At 42.3% G+C, this 17,418-nt stretch overlaps 1 protein-coding gene across 1 annotated transcript in view; it reads right to left on the reverse strand.

The window, feature by feature from the left end:
- ITPK1 (inositol-tetrakisphosphate 1-kinase) overlaps positions 1-17,418 on the reverse strand; it is a 143,712-nt gene that overhangs the window by 89,850 nt on the left and 36,444 nt on the right. The window contains exon 2 of the mRNA XM_044437244.1: positions 12,165-12,189. Within this exon, the coding sequence (XP_044293179.1) occupies positions 12,165-12,189 (25 nt within the window). The remainder of the gene's footprint in view (positions 1-12,164; positions 12,190-17,418) is intronic.

The raw sequence follows: 17,418 nt of genomic DNA on the forward strand, positions 1-17,418 counted from the left end.
ACATTTTGTTCTGGGTATGCGCATGCACATTAATTTTTAAGGGGCCAATGTTGTGATAAAATTCCTGCTAGCCACCCATACTTTACCTCTAGCCCAATGTATTAAAACCATTTTGAAAACCTAAAACTCTCACTCACTCAGTGTGATTCAGTCAATATAGTGCAGCACTTCCCAGGTTCAGTTCCTGACATCTCTAGGTAATTTTTTTAAAGCTTTTGTATTCTGCCTCTTTGTGGCAGCTTACAGAAAATAAATACAGATAGCTAATGATCAACATAAAACAGCACACCATGGAACATGATCTTAAACCTGCACTTTCTATAACAGGAGTACTACCAAATCCAAGCAACCACTCAAAGGCTCTTCAGTAGTGGGCTTGGAAGGGACATTGGGATGCCCTAGGCACACAGTCCTAGGCAAGATGAATCAATAGGATCGCATATTTTTAAGACCAGGACTGTCATGCCAATGAAGTAAACTTTCCACCCTTCATGGAGCAAAACAAATGGGGTTATTTATTTATTGCGATTTATATGCTGCTCTTCAATCTAACAGCCAGGACAGCTAGGGAAGCATATTCCCAGCTTACAGCCGCCACACTGTTTTCGCCCATCTAGCCACCACTCCACTCCTCTGCCACAAGTGACTCAATTCATCAGAAATTTCAGGACAGAAACAATCCATGACTCAGGCACAGCAACTTCCTTCTCCTGAACTCCCTTATGATCAAGTTGGCAAACTTCATCTCATCCATATGCTGATGGGGCCACCCTGGGAGAGGAAACAGCAGTTAGACACCTCTTCATCATGCCAGGATACAGCTCTAGCTGGGAATCTCCTTCCTTCCTCCTATTGCTATTGCTATCAGAGAAAGAAGCAGTGGCAGCCCTTTCCACCATGTCCACACCCTGATGAACCCTGTAGCAAAGATCCTGGTGCCTGAATTTACTTTCTTCCTCCTCTCTCCCATTCCCCCCCTCCTTTTGTGTGGTGTCTTTTGGACTGTAAGTTTGAGGGGAGGGACTGTTATTTCTTATCTGTGTGCCCTGGATGCCCTTTTGGCTAAAGGGTGGGATACAAATGTAATGAATAAAGTCATTAGACTGCAAGCTTTCTATTGCCCTGTTTGTTGTCCCTAGCATGAAGCTACAGGTGTATTTGATTTGCTTCATACTTTTGTCCAAGTATTCCCCTCCCTACAAATGCACTTAAAGTAGTTTACAGAATTCAACAATGAAAATAATGTTAGTTCATTTGATTGATTGCATCTCTGTGCTGCCCCATAGCCTGAGGGACAGAAGAAACAGAGATAATAACATAGCTGTAAAACCATAACAAGACTAAAACTATAACATCTGATACAACATAAAATCCAGTTAATATAAAATACTTTTGTCAGGAGAACAAATGAGAATAATAAACCAACAGTAAAAGCCAAGCAGCAAAACAGCATGATAAAACTAAAAATTATTCTAAAAACAAGTACTAAATAAAAAAGTATTTTCCTGGCAATGAAAGTAGAATGATGAGGGTGCCAGTTGTACATTAGGAAGAGAATTCCAGAGTCAAGGTGCAATAAAAGGCCCTGAACCGTGTGGAAGAGCTTCACTGCATGACACTGCAAAGATGCAATGGAGGTGGTGAAGAAGAACCTCTTTGCCATCTTCACCACCACAGAATAGGCCGAATTGTGGGTGCTATGCCAAGTTTGGCAAGATTCTGAGTTTTACTCCACCTGAGCTCTAGCCATCTACTCTCTTGTTTTCTTGATTGAAGCTCTGGTGCATACCAAAGAGCCAGGCAGGCTCAGCAATGGGCAAGAGGGTGCTTGGGAGTGATCGTGTCAACTGCTTAAGTGATCTCTGTATTCCACTGGGTGATCTGGGTGTCAATGGGAGCACCAGTCATGCCAGCTGGAAAATCCCCCAGAGCCCTCTTCTGAATCCATGAGACTCCAGGGCAGACCAACTTAATAGGGTGGGCTGGTGACATGCTGGGACAGCCCCATGGTTTTCATGGAAGCCATGAAGTCCTGAACTGCTCGGGACAAGGCAGCCTCAGCATGGAGACTGAGGTCCTCCAGGACCATCATCCTGGGTGTCCTCCACACCAAGTCTGAGGTAACCGCTGTCTGCTCAAGCAGGCAGTCTGCTGGGCAGCGGGATGGGTGGCACACCAGCAGAATCTTTAACCCATCTTGAACACCTAGCACAAGGTACAAGCACTCAAGATCAGCACTTGAGTGGACAGGGAGGCTTGTGAGCAGGGAAGAATCCCAGTGGATGATGGCCACTCCCCTTCCCTGGCCCAAGTGATGCTGGTGCTGCACTGAGTACCCAGGAGGGTATGGCTGGTAGAAGGCACCCCCCCACACACCACCACCACCACCCAGGCCTCAGTTATGCAACCCAAGTCAGCACCCTCATCCATAATTAGATTGTGGATGAGAGAGCTCTTATTAATGTAGCAACAGCATCACAAGGCCTGAGGGCAAAGTGGCATGGTTGCTGGGGACCATCCAGTTGGGGGAAACATCGGAAGAGGGGTTAACAATAAGGCATCTATTCAAATCATAAAATAAAAGCATGACAATGACAACAAAATATATGAAAGAAAACTTGGAAACTTCAACAGCTATAGAATTAAAAGAGAAACATCTTCAAGCACCAGCAAAATACTAGTAAAGCTGATGCTATGCTAAGTTCTTGAGGTAAAGAATTCCACTGACAGTGGGCTGCCACAGAGAAGGCCCTCTCATGCCACCAACACTACTTCAAAAGGCTTTGGTATCCGCCAGCAAGCTTCTGGGCCAGCTCCTCAGATATATCTAATGACCTGGTGCTGAAAAGATGGCAGATTTGGTGCCAGGCAGGGCACACTAGGAAGGCTGTTCCAAAGATTGAGCTACCACCAAAAAGGTACTTCACTGGTACTTCTTCATTTATCCAAATGTTATACTTTTCATGTGAAATCCAGTTATATGGATTATTTCAGAAGCTGACGAATTATCTCCCCCCTTCCCCACACACATTCCCATTATCTTCCATAAAGGGCTGTCTATGTGGTTCAGTTTCTTTTTCCACTTGCTCCCTCTCTGAGGGAAATTAGTCCAACTGTGGTAACTGTAGCAGTACTGTTACTGCAACTATAATAGTAACTTGTTACAGGAAAGTAGAGATTAGGATAAAATACGAATGTGGGGAAACCTCCATTGTGGAAATATGCATGAAACTATGACCAAGACTAGTCACAGCTTCACATGCAAGTTGAACAGTACAAGAACTTAGCAAGACACACAAACTCAGTGTGGGGCTCACCTGGAAAGCAGGACTTGGCAAGTTACATGTAGTTCTCCCTGAATTCATCTACTTGGACAGACTTGAGCCTAGTGAATTGAGTGTTATGGAAATGTTAAGAGGATACTATTTTACTAAGCCTATAATTCTTGAAAAACAGAGCAAGGAATATGCAGCAAAGGGATAATCTAATGAATTGAGATAACAGTATGTCAAACCACTTATTTGCATAGCCCAGAATATGAACCTTCAAATGCCAGTGGCTAGGACATTCACTGACTTTTGGCCTCTGTTAATCCGCCTGAAGCAATTCCATTAACACAAAATACAATCTTCATTAATCTAGCAACAATCTTTAGTAACCTCTCTTCTTACAATTCTTAGAAACTGGATTATAAACCCACACTCCTCTAGGGTTTAGGACCAATGACGTCTTTAAATTTAATTAACGTCTTTATAATAAGCGAACTCTGGGAAATTCCCAAGTAAAAGTCTAGTAAGGGTTTTCACTGGAGCCTTATTTCAGAATATAGTGCACTGTAGCACAGTTTCTACTTAGCTGAGACAAGGTATTCTGTAGGACTGCCATATTCATATGTACATTCATGGAAACCACGAAATGTCTGAGGCCGTAGGGGTACATGATCTTCCTCCTCTCTATCTTCACAACAGCCTTGAAAGGTGGGTCAAGGTGAGACTCAGTGACTGGCCCAAAGTAATCCGATGTTTTATGACTGAGTGTGGGTACGAACCTGAACCTTAGCCCTAGTCCAGCGCTCTAACTACTATGGCTCTATTTCTAAATTTGCATTTTAATATAAATTAGTACATGAGGATTTTGTACAAGCCTATGTCCTGTGTCCTCTTTTGTCCTCTTTAATGTTGCATAAGTGGCCAACCTAAGTAGTACTGGTAAGCAGAGGAATAAATATGTTATGTTTTAATGACAACATCTGAGGAATATCAAATGTACAAGTTTTAAAATTAAACAGTATTTTATTTTGCTGGATTTGAACTTCTATTACTTAACTGGAAATGTTTGTTACAAAGTTTCATGCTTTATCATTCATGCTTTTTCTTGTTATGCTTGACCATCACTGAAATACACTTTGTTGCTATGTCACCACTTGAAAACACATTTATACAACCTCGAGAGATTAAGAAAGGAAGATTTTAATCCTCTATAAACTCGGACAAACAGCAAATCACCATTCACAACCATGTTTCATTGCAATCAAAATGTTAGCTTCAGCTCCTCATAGACGGCACTCACAATTTGTGATCCCTGTCTTTGCAGATGTCTTTAGAACTCACTCCAAGCGCACCAAGGTCAGAAGTGTTTACGAAGCTTTTAGGAGTAGGCTACAGAACATCTGGATTTCCATTATACATATTTACTCAAATTATGAACAGATATCTAACTGCTTAGGGCTCAGCATCAAATTTACAAGTGCCCAGACTATGGGGCATCTCTAACACGGAGGAAACCATTTGACCACTAGCCTAATGCTAGTACTCACATTTGCAACAGTTTCTACCTCAAGAAAAAACAGAAAAACTACAATTCACATCCAGTCCATTACCTACATCCAGTCTATTACCAAGCCAAGGCACAGGCTAAGAATGGTTACTGCCTCACCTGGCTTAGATGAAAATGAGAGGTAGAGCCCAGTGTCACCAGCAAACTGGACACCATTTAGATACAGTATAAGCCATTGCCTTCAGCCTCTTCCCCTTCCCAGTTCCCAGAACATCCCTTTTCCTCCTCTCCAAGGCCCATTTCCAGCCTTGGATAGGCAGCTGGCAGGGTGGGGTGGGTCGGAGGCTCTGCATTCAGAGACCCAGCTCCAAGGCTAGTGGAGGTTGGAGCTAGGGCTCCAAATAATCCTACTGCTCCTCAGACAATGTCAGAAGTCCACAGGATCATTCCCTTAAAAGCTTTCCTTTATCCGCACAACTAGCCAGCAGTCTATTGTTTTCCTTGCAATTTTATTCCATACACTTCTGGCTCAATCCCAATGATGTCTTTTCTAGCTTTTCTTCAGCTGATTCTCTTAAAGCAATGCAAATAAGGAGTTGCTATTCAGCAAGAGAGCATCAAGCAAGTGTGGAGGGTGGGGAGAGTGGAGTCTCTCTACTAACAATTGAAGTAATTACATCTTGGCATAAGGATAGAATACCCATTTCGGGATGGGATAAATAAACCATGTTTGAACAGAAATTTTTCCTAACTTTATTTAACTTGCACTTTAGGGAATGTTGTTGTATCAGCTCAGACTCCATGACTACTGATGTCTCTTATAATTCTCTAATTTTCAAAAGAAAGTCAGGAGAGATCATCCAGTTTAAAAGCAGTATCACCAGATTCTATTCTATTTTGAACTATTCAATTTTTCCAGCATACATGCAAACTGGAAAAATGCCTGAAAATAATCACAGAAGCCATAGGAGAACACCTCTAACTCACCAAAAAGAAATTCCTTCTTGTGCAGCTGTACCTTGCCCCCTTTTATTGTCAATTCTTTCCCCGCTTGTATTAGGAGCAACAGACATCAAGAAAGGGTCACCTATACAATTATAAGCCCATTCTAGGGTCAGTAGAGAGGTTCTTTTGCACCCATGTAGGAGGTCCCTTGTCTCCCAAGTTTTTATATTAAATTCCGTAAAAGATTTTATTGATGGAGGACTGGCATGATGTAATTTCGAGGGTCAGTCCCCGTCAGTGCTGCCCTATTCTGAATTAGTTGGGAGTTTCCAGGCTGCTTTCAAAGGCAGCCCCATGTAGAGCGTTTTACAGTAGTTCAAACAAGAGGTTACCACAGCATGGATAACCTCTTCTTTCTCATGGTTGCCACTGCTTGCTTCCTCGCTAGGCAAAGAGCCTCTGAGCAAATAGGCAATAACTGGTTCACATGACACAACAAGCACCAATTATTTAAAAAGCATGGTTGCTTGTCATGTTGTATGAACCCAGTCATGGTGACCATGGCTCAACCACAGTAGGACACAATAGTCAGTTTGAGACTTGTATTCTATTACTTGTGGTATCATCTGAACTTGGACAAAACAACCCATTGCACTAGATGTTCCAGAACAAGAAAGACCCTTGGCAAGAGCACTGGTTGCCAGAGAGCATGGTCAAGACTTTCTCAGTTTGGTGTGGCTGTCAGAAACATCCTGGCTCCTCCAGCCTCCCACCCCAAATACCGTTTTGGGGCAGGAGTGGACTGGGTGGGACTGTCCCAAATGGGGCAGTACCACTCTGCTGACTGCCACCCCCACTCTTGCCTAAGACCTCTCATGTGAGTGCAGGGGGAATCAACTGGGTAGCAAGGCTCACAACTTGGACAACCCCTCCTTCCTCGATCCTGCTTCAGAGAAAGCCACCGTGGTGGGTGCTGGGTTAGGGAGCCATGATTCATAGAGTACAGAACAGCTTTCTCCCAAACAGCAGTGAGGAAGGGGGAGACAGGTTTGGTGGGGATGCCCTTTTCCCAGAGTGTTCTTGATCAGCCCATCTCCCATTTTACTACTTTTGTCTTGGACTAAGGGGCTCTGGCAGCTGAAGTGAGGGGTGGCATGCTTTCCATCAGGCTGCCTCAAGAACAGGCAGGGGCCAAGAGTGGCACATGGACTCTCTGGGAATGCCCCGTTCCCAGAGCATCCCCACCAAGCCAGTTCCCAGCTCCTGCTTGCTCCCAGGCAGGAGCTAGGACCCAGAGAGCTGCTTGGTGAGGCTGACCCAAGAACAAGGCAGCCATGCGGAGTGCTCCAGAAGTTTGCTCTGGAGTAGGAGAACCCAATCAGCTCCCCTGTGCTCTCCACTGCACTTCAGGGGCTATGCCCTGTCTGTGCCACAGAGACTCTCTGACAGCCACAGCAAGTCAAACTCAGCTCATGATGATGACTGTCAAGGTGAGGAGCCTCATTCCTCCCCATGGTGTCCCCTGGATACTCCCTGGAGGAATGACAGTGAAGGAGGCAGGGAAAGGAAAGCAACCATGATAGCCCCGATCATCTCTCAGGCTCATTGCGGCTGCTGGGCCCTTCATGTGGTGATTTATTATGATAGGGTTGTTGCACATGTAACCCACCAAGTGACATCTATTGCTCCTCCCTTCTACCACCACCACTATCCGGGGCAGAGTGTGATGTAGATAAACCAGGAGCTTGCAATGGAGAGGAGGAGCAGCAACTCTAGCAGGGGTTCTTGTGAATGGACTCCTGCTGGGTGCTCAGAAAATGCAGGCCCAAGCTTACCAGTGATATTACCTCTGCTTGCAAGGTGCTAAAAACCAGGATTTGCTGGAAATATGGGAGATACAGTGCTGGGTGCATATGAAAACAGCAGCAGGGAAGAAAATCAAACCTGCACTGAACTTTATTGTAATTTTTATCCATGGGTCCTGCACTACTTGTGCAAATGAATAATTCCTTGCTAGCTTTACTTTATTGTTTATATGTTTTTAAATAACACAGACATTCTCTAAATTCTGAAAATATGGGCATGCACAAGCTACCCAAAAATAATGGGAAGAGAGAAATACAGACAGAATACAGATATAACCATTTTAAGTTGGTTATTGTTAGCACTGAAAGCTAGCCTAGCTTAGTACGCCAGAATGCAGGAACATGCCCAAAAATTCAAAGGCAGTTGATGCTTAACACAAAAGCCTCCTACCAGTTTGTTCAGCACCCAATGTATTGCAGTCCAGTCCCTCAGTGCAAGATATACTAATAATGCACATAAATGATGTGGCCATTTTCAGAAGTAACCAGGGTGAAGAGTTCCAATTAAAACTTTAAGGTCACAATCCTACACAAGTTTAGATAGAAAAGTCTCTTTTCTGTCTAAACCTAGATATAATTGTGCCCTATATGCAAGATTCTACCTTCAGCATTTTTTCCTCACAGCATGCTGAATGTTCCAGCAGCACAGACGTGGCATCTTCAACTAATACCAGCAATTTCATGTCGTAAGTTTAATAAAGATTTATGAGATAATAAGACTTCGTCATCAGAAGAAACCTTTAGCAGAAGCAGCAGACAAATGTGCAACCCTGTGGTCACCAATTAGTTTCCTGTTCAGGGCCTGTTGCTGAACTATGTAATCTTTGGCTTTTAAGATAAGATAAAACGTAATTGGACAATGTGACATGAATAATAGGGGACTGTGCACAAGACCATGGAGAGTGCATCAGAGGCGGGAGTGTTAGATCAGGTTTAGAGACAGAACACCATTTAAAACAGGGAGGCCGCAGCTCTCTCAAGGGCAACTTGTCAAGGGCTGCATGTCTGTGTTGGGCAGGTCAATGGCAGTAGTGAGTACAGCCAGAGCCAAAGCAGGTGGGCTGCCCCTTTCCCTCTCTTTCTGCCTCCTCCTCCTCTCCACTTCCATCTCCCCTCTAACTCAGGCTGCAAGAGGAGGGACGGATCACGCTTTCAGGAGCTCTAGATTCACTGCCCACTGAAGCGTTTTGAAATGAGGCTGCAGGATACATGACATTAAGTCAATGGCCTCATGATGCCTTTAGGCTACAATTGCTCACCCCAGGTTTAAAAGGACAAATTTGTTCATATAGGATGCTCTCTAGACTACTTAAAACTGAACAGTGGTAAATCTTCATTATTTGAAATTCATGCGTAAGGATACTGTGGTTCTCTGCAAAGGGAACCCAACAGTACCTATTAGCTAAAGACTCTCCCCTTTGGTCTAGTTAGCTGAATTTAAATACAAGAGTTGTTCTTTGTTATGAGAAAAGGGTGTTAATGTCTGTCTTCTGCACTTTTCCAGGCTAGTATACGGTGTGGGTGGGTGTGAGTGTATGTGTTCTGTCAGCTGCTTTGATGAGCAGCTCAAGTTCAGACTTTGCATGCAGAAAGTCCCAGATCCCTATTGTTACATCAGAAACTTATTACTATTGTGCAGATGGAAGTCTCAACTTGAATTTATCATTTCTCAGGAGATTCAGTAAATCCTTTAAAAACTATTTCCATGTATGTATACGTACACATGCCCCATGCCCACTAAAAAATGAGAAAGTGGTAGGTGGCTCTTTTCTCGACTTTATGCCTTTCTGGCCAATAAGAACAAGAGACTTGCAGTGGTAAGGCAGCACCCATTTACTACTAAAAGTATAATATTACTCTACTTTGAAAAGGGAAAAAATGTAGCAGCTTAATGAAAATGCAATAAATTTATTCTGCTACAACACTAATCCAGGGCATTTTGTAATATATGCATTATACTTCTATAGTGGCCAACATTCCAAACCCGTTGGACACCTTACAAAACAAAATGTAAATAAATAATATAACAACATAGTACGATTTAATCACATAAAATAGGACATTTTGAAGGCTTTCATTCATAGCGTCATCATAAGTCAGAGACAACTTGTCAGTATATAAAAACAACACTTGCTTTTCTATCTGAATTTTGATAGTCGAGAAGGCCCAGTCTGCATGATAGAAGAATGTTCTTTTGTGACAGCCTTGCTCCAACCCTGTGCTCTCCAGATATACTCGACTGCATTCCCAACCTACATGGACATTGCAACCTAAATATATCCGAAGGCCTCCTTTTTAATTAAGGCTGTTCTATGACATCACACTATTCATGGACGTCAGAAATCTAGCCCCTGTGAGTCACCAGTGATAAGAAGAGCCTTAACCAAATATTCTGGCTATTTTCTGAGAACACAGCCCACAACAGCAAGAGAAATCTAAAACTTTTATTACTTGCCCCACTGAGTAAGCAAGGAAGGAAAAGAGTCCAGTAAGCCTGGCCTCCGGCTCTTCCTGTAGTCAGGCTTTCAATTCATTACCTGTATTACACAGATGACAAGTGCATGTTGCCTCACACTACAGACAGTTTTCTCTTGCAGCCAAAAGAGAGAAAAGGTTCTAGAAAGGTGTTGCATAACCCAGTGCCTCAGTTGCGCCAGTTAGTCCCTTGGGTTACAGTACAATGAAAGGGAGCCGCCATGAAATTGATAATGTCTACTGTGTCCCTTGTGAAGTTGAGAGGCCACCAAGTCCTTCCCACAATGTGGATCCTTCTAGATCACCATCTTCGCCACAAAACTATTTGAATGCCATGGGACCCTGTGCTGACCCTCCCTTTTTATTTGACATCTGCCTCTTGGGTCTCATATTCCCACCCATCCCTCCTCTTTGTTGGGGCTCTGCATTCCCATGGGTTCAGAAGGCCCGGCCTGGCTGTCCTCCAAAAGAAAAGACAGCAGCTAGGTTTCCTCCTCTCATCTCTGCTATTCTTACTAGTCTGCTACTGACATATCCTTGCTGCTTCAACGCTTCCATCTCCCCTTCTCTATCTGACTCAGAATTTAAGTTCCGTGTCTTCTTGGACCACATCTGAAAAGGTTTTGGACCTAATCACTATCTATCTATCTATCTATCTATCTATCTATTTATTTATTTATTTAAAACATTTCTATGCCGCCCCCATCGCAACAAAGCCTCGGGGTGGCTCACAAAGAGGACAGAAGCAGTTGCTTCCATTTTTATATATAAACCCCACTCTGGAAAGCAGAGGTAAAAAGGGACTTAGGGATATTTACAGGACATGTGGCCTCTTGAATTTACCAAATTAAGATATTGCCACAGTATAATAAAATGTTTTCCCTTAGTTGGTCAGAGCCAACTGAAATTGAATAGCCTTTTTTTAAAAGATTCTTTCATTCTATTACCCATTTAAGATTCAGTGAATATACCCATTTCTGAAGATATTTCATTTTACTTGAAGGACAAGATTTCATATGTATTACATATGGTAAATACTTACCTTGGTATCAGCGACATGCTTATTTGTGTTTAATATGAGCAGCCCAAATTATTTCTTTTAAATGTGTTAAATGTGTTTTAAATGTGTTTAAACCTTAGTTTCTCAGACACAATGATTTTTAATTAACCTTCTATAAACAATTTGGCAAGTGTGATACTTCCATTTAAAGCAGTCAATGGTGATCATAACACTAGTTTTTGCAGGTCTGGTTCCATGCATTAATGCCATTGATATGTTTTATATCATATAATGACAGGATCAACTAATAAAAACATACTGGGGGGCGGACTTACCTTCTTCCCTGTAGCAACACTTCCATTAACCTCTATTTTTCAAATGCTGGTTTTCACTGATAGTTGGAAGGAATTGTAAATGGGCTGTCGTGCAGGGCTCTGAAGGTCATGACATTTTGGTGGGCATTCATTAATTCATTCATTCAATTTCTTTACTGCCCAACAGTGAAAGCTCTCTGGGTGGTTCACAATAGCATATTTTTAAAAAATATAGAGCATCATAAAAGTTATTTAAATTTAAATAAATTTAAAACAAAATAAAAAACAGAACATCTAAATTATATATTGAGGAAACCCTAACTAACAACCAGCAGGCTAATTAAATACCTGCAGTAGAGGACAGTCCTCACCTGGCATCGAAAAGATAGTGAAGTTGGCACCAGGTGACCTCAGAGGGGAGCTCGTTTCACCAGGTCGCCATAATTCAAAGAAAACTTGAAAGCACAGAACAACAGCATCTTTACTGTGAAGTTATGGCAGTGCTGCTGTGCTCTTTGAAAACCTCTTGTTTTTGGTAACTGCCTTTTCCACCCCTATCACACTGCATTGCAATAATAAGGGTCTGTGATACTTACTGATAAAAAGCATTAACAATCTAAATCAAGCATCACCAAACAAAAAATCCAAAACACGATGAGGTTCCTATCTAGTTATTCAGACTTCGCACATGTATGTGTAGATGTGTGATCTGTCTATGCACATGAACATGAAAAGGAATTCTGAAAAACTGTTAAAGAAATGTAGAGCAAACAGATCAATTGTACTCACCTGTACGACTTCTATCCCTCTTTTTCTGAGGAAAGAAAGGGAAAAGAAATAAAATTATTTCATAGGAAAGTGCAAGGCTAGTTATTGCTTTTAACCTTAGGAAGATGTTTCATTTCCTAGAAGAAATTTCTATAACAATTTAAAGCTCCTGAGGCTACAATGGTATACCAGCATACCTGGTGGTCAGTAACATTAAACACAGTGACTGGGTTCACAGAATGCTGTAACCTACATTCAAGGGTTGAGCATGGGTTGCATGTAGGTTCTTGCTGAAATGCTGCATTGTTGTTGAAATGCAGGTTATCGTATTGTCTGAACCCAGCCACTCTAACAAACAATGCTGAACATCCCATAGTTGTTACATTGTAACTGCTTAAGTAAAAGAAAAATTGCTGTTGAAGGAAGACTCAATGTAGATGGATGGCTCTCCACTCTGTCTTCCAACCATGATCTCCTTCCCTCTTCCTCATTCAAAGTCCCTTGCTCTTACATGTTCAGTGTACACTGTGGTTAGCATCATATATGCACCAATGTTTTGTCTATGATGTTTAGTTCACACCAATTCCAAGACTCACCTCAAATCATCGCACAGAGAGGACAAGGGGGTCAAGAGAAGCACCAGTATCCAGAAAGCACTCCAGAATTGGGTTGCCAGTGGTATGACAGTGTTTGGACCCCAATATTCTTCAATAACATTTGCTGAAGTAAGGCATAGAAAACTGGCTCCTGAGAACATCACTGTAGTTAAAAATTTCTTGGTCCGTTGATAGTAAAATGGCAATTTTACCCTCTTCCTGAACCAGCAAGTAGTTAGGCTTGAAAGATTTTCAAGAATGACAAAGCCAGAAACTAGTCCAATCAACCAACAGGCCAAGTCAGTCAGGAGTGACTGAGAGAGTGGTCCAGGCTGGTAGAGAAAGGGCTACAGAGTAACATGGGCTACAGAGTGAAACACTGTTGTTTGCAGCAACCAGCTAACTCCAGCTGGGCTAATTTATAGGGGGTCCTAAATCAGCTCAGCTGTTTAATCAGATCAGCATGCTGCTTTTATGGGAGGCCTCACAGTGTGCCTCCTGTTTGAACTTTTGCTGCTTGTGTTTGATCCTAGGCTGTTCCAAGGGGAGAACTGTGCTCTGATTCCTGCACTTGGAGAAGTCCAAGAATAGCTCTTCCAGGAGAAGGCTGTCAGCTGAAGTTTCCTGCCTTGTTCCAGTGGGCCCACAATTCTTCTGCATCCCAGATGAATCCCCTTCCAGATTTGGAGATGACAGATTCCAAGAAACACACATTCCAAGCTCTATCCATATTCTTTTCATGTGAAGACTAGACGTAATTAGTCCATCTAAATTTTCCTAGAGTGCCTTTCCATCATATGGTCCCCCAAATGGCTTATAATAGCCACAAAATTAAAATTTAAAATCCATTTTTAAAAGGAACTAAAGATCAAACATAAAAAGCCCAATCCAACAGCAATGATACCAACACTAAAACACAACACACACACTGGATCAATAGTTTTTAAAAACACTGAAATAAACATCCTGGCCTGCTTCCTAAAATCTTAGAACCATGAAACCAACAATCCTTCTTGGAAAGGGCTTTTCAAAGTTGTAATGCCCGTACAGAGAACATCCTGCTCTGAACAAAACAGACAGGGCCTTGCGCAGAACCTCATTCAGAAATTCCTACTGTCTGGGAAGAGGCATCATATACTCAAGTTGTGTAGTCCTGTTTATATGCTTGAAAGGACAGGTTGCTTAGGGCTCATTGAACTAAAAGCAATTTGAGGAATCTCCAGGGAGTGGGCGACTGGATTAAAAGGCACAGCAAGTGTATTGCACCTGACAAAATACATCCCTAATCCCACTGACATGGAGAAACAAGGCTAGGTCCAGCAGAGCGTCCAAATGATTAACCTCGTGCATCAGTGTGTTATTCTCGGCTGTAACCAGAAATCCCCTCCCAATCTGACAAGTCATCATTTAGCATCTCCACCATCTCAGCTGGATTTAGTCTGCTCTTCTCTATAATTCAAGTAACACCAGGCTTCATTCATGACCTGTTACTGAAGCTTCTGAATCTCTTGAAAAGGAACACAGTAACCAGGACATTGGCATATTAATGGCAGTACACATCATACTCCCAAGCGCCCGCTCGCTCTTGCTCCCACTCTTGCTTGCTCTCTGCCAGACACTTCATATTGGAGGCAGAATAGAAAATTCTCTGAGGATATTCTTAAGCAATGGGTTGAGGTAACTCTTAAGTTTTGGTGTAGATAATTTCAGAAGATTTAGATGTTCATGAATCTCTAAAAAGCTACAATTGTCACATCTAATTTAATCTGGGAACAAACACTTGAATCTTCAAACTGTCTCAGAGAGCAATCTTATGTCCCTGAGAAAGTGCCCCAGAGACTGTACTGCTGATTTTCCCCTGAGGATGCAGACATCGCAACAACCTCCTCTGATGAGGCTTTCACCACTATCCCTGGCAGCAACCACAGAGTTCCAGCCTCAGAGTTCCAAAGTCTACAGATCACCATTGCCCTGGCTTCTTGAAACAGTGGAACAGAGGACAGAGAAATGAAGGTCACTTCTGCTGCTGATCTTTCCCTGCCAGAGGTCTTCCAGCAGAGCATAGGTTGTTCACAGATCTGACACAGGAAAGGCATTAGGCTGTTCTCCTAATTTAGTTTCTGCATTCTTATTTTTGCCAAGCAAAACAACTTTCAAAAAGAGAAAGAAAAGGACTACAGCATCAACAAATACATGTATGGATACTCCTTCTGCAGAAACTTCGATCTCTAGACAAACAAAAACTGTCACAAACACTTAATGAAAAACCTTCTGATAACATAGATTACTTCTATGAATGATCACTCCTTAAATGCACCCCAACACATTTTACTACAAGTTAAAATATGTCTGGAATACAGCCTATCTCATCCACATAAACTGGGGTGGGCAACATACTGCCTACAAGCTACATATAAGCCTCAGCCACCCTGCAGAATTATAATTTTGCAACAAATATTAACAAAATGGCATTTTTGTTTTGGCATTACAGGGTACTAAAAGTGTCAAATTCAGCTTGCAAACAAACTAAATGTAACCTTTTAGTGCAACAGAGTGATTTATGGAATTTTAACAGCAAGCCTCTGATTTATTTCTTAACTTGGGGCATCCCACAAACTGTGCAACACCCCACAGACTTCTGCTTATAGGGAGGGAATGTCTAGGGAACACAACTGGCACATGCACTTCCCCAGAATTCCCCACTCCTGACAAACAATCTAGTATAGATTAAATTAAGACAAAGGAGTATACCCACCGGCTGCCTATTTCTAGACTAACTGGCCAGTGTTTTGCACAACTGTGTCATTGTTCAAGAGGTAATGCAAAGGAATGACATGGCACTAAATTCTCAGAAAGTGCACAGTGTTCATACAACCTGGCATTGTCCAAAGTCTTACATAGGGATACTTATCTCAAGTCAGATCTAGTTGAGTATCGTCAGCACTGCCTGGCAGTGGCTTTCCAGAGGGTTTTCCATTTCTATCTGCAGCTCTGGGCATTGAACCCGGGACTTTCTGCCTGCAGAGAATGCACTCTAACACTGCTATGACTCATCTCCCACCACCCAGATCAAAGGTAATCACTGCAGGGTAATAACATCTTCCTTGAGGCTTGGCCATGACAGAACATGGTACATTAAGTGTTAGGTAATACCAAATGACTAAGTAGAAACAGCAGCAGGCACAGCTACAACCACAAATGCCATCTTGAGATTCAGAAAGCAATTCATGCTATTTCTAGCCTGCAGGCAGATTCTCACTTTACTTGTTTGCTCTTGTGAATGCATACAGAAGAACATAAGAAAAGACAGCTAGACCAAACCAAAGTCTTCCTTATCCAGCATTCTGTTCACACAAAGGCCAACCAATTGCCTGTGAGAAACACACAAGGGGGACAAGAATGCAATAGCACCCTCCTGCCCAAGTTGCTCAGTGACTGGTGGGGAGGCCTCCGATACCGGAGGAAGCATACAGCCATCAGGTATAGCAGTCATTTGTCTACCCCCCCCTTTAAAACCAACCAATAGGTGGCTTTCACTACATTTTACAGTGGCAAATTCCACAGGTAATTGTGCACTGTGTGAAGAGGACATGTCTTTTGCCTATCCTGAATCAATCAGCTTCATGGGCTAACCTGGGTTCTGGTTTTCCTATTCACTTTTTGTATACCATGCATAAATTTGAACACCTCTGTCATGATTTCTAAACATAGGATATATACATATTCCTCATCAAGAATGAAGGGGACTAATGTGTAGAATCAAGGCTGTGTTTCCTTTTAACATACATACATATATACATATTAAAAATTGCTGTCTCCAGTTGGAAAACACTCTAATCACTGATTCAGGGAAAGGCTACAGCTCAGTGTTACAGGGCTCATTTTACATGCAGAAAGTCTCAAGCTTAAATCTCAGTATCTCCGCTTAATAAAGGCTCTGGTAACCAGTGATGGAAATGGCCTCTTCCTGAGATTCTAAAGAGCCAATTTGAGAAGGAATAGACAATCCTGGCCTAGAAGGGCAAGTGTATGATCTGGTTCAGTGTATTGTAACTGCATGTTTCCCTTGGTGGTGTTTTGCTAGAACTTTTTATCATCAGCTATAACAAATGTGATCAGATAATAATATTTCACTGGAACCTGCTGGATACTTTCTTATAAAGTATTCATTATTTTTAATGGGAAAGAGCATATCACAATGGAAGTATAATCCCCAACAGTGTTTTTCCAGGCATAGGCCTAAACAGAGCCTGTTAGATAAATGGTCTGGCTGTCATGGGGTAAGGATTTTTTCAGCTCTTTTACAGAAGATCATTTGGCCTTCATGAACAGAGACATTATGCTTCTTTTCCTCTTGAACTTGGGTTACTTCTTTTGGATTAGATTAGATGGCTCTGTATGTACTGCCCTCACTGAAGATTCTGAATAACCTACAAGGCTGGGTGAAGGCACACACTCTCTGCCCGCATCCCAAAACATGGCATTCAATTTTAAAGCCTTCCAACATACATGAGGGTGGTTAGGAAAGGGAACAGATTCAGAAACCAGAAAGAAGACCTGTCCTGCTTTCAAACCTCATAAAGGGAAAAGCTGATTGTGATCTTCAACACTGGGGGATTAACTTTATAGAGAACGCTTGGCCACTACCACAGCTGGCTAAGAGATTCAGCTGTTTAGAA

The sequence above is a fragment of the Varanus komodoensis genome, unplaced genomic scaffold (assembly GCF_004798865.1).
Source record: "Varanus komodoensis strain SLA01 unplaced genomic scaffold, ASM479886v1 scaffold3, whole genome shotgun sequence".
Lineage (NCBI taxonomy): Eukaryota > Metazoa > Chordata > Lepidosauria > Squamata > Varanidae > Varanus > Varanus komodoensis.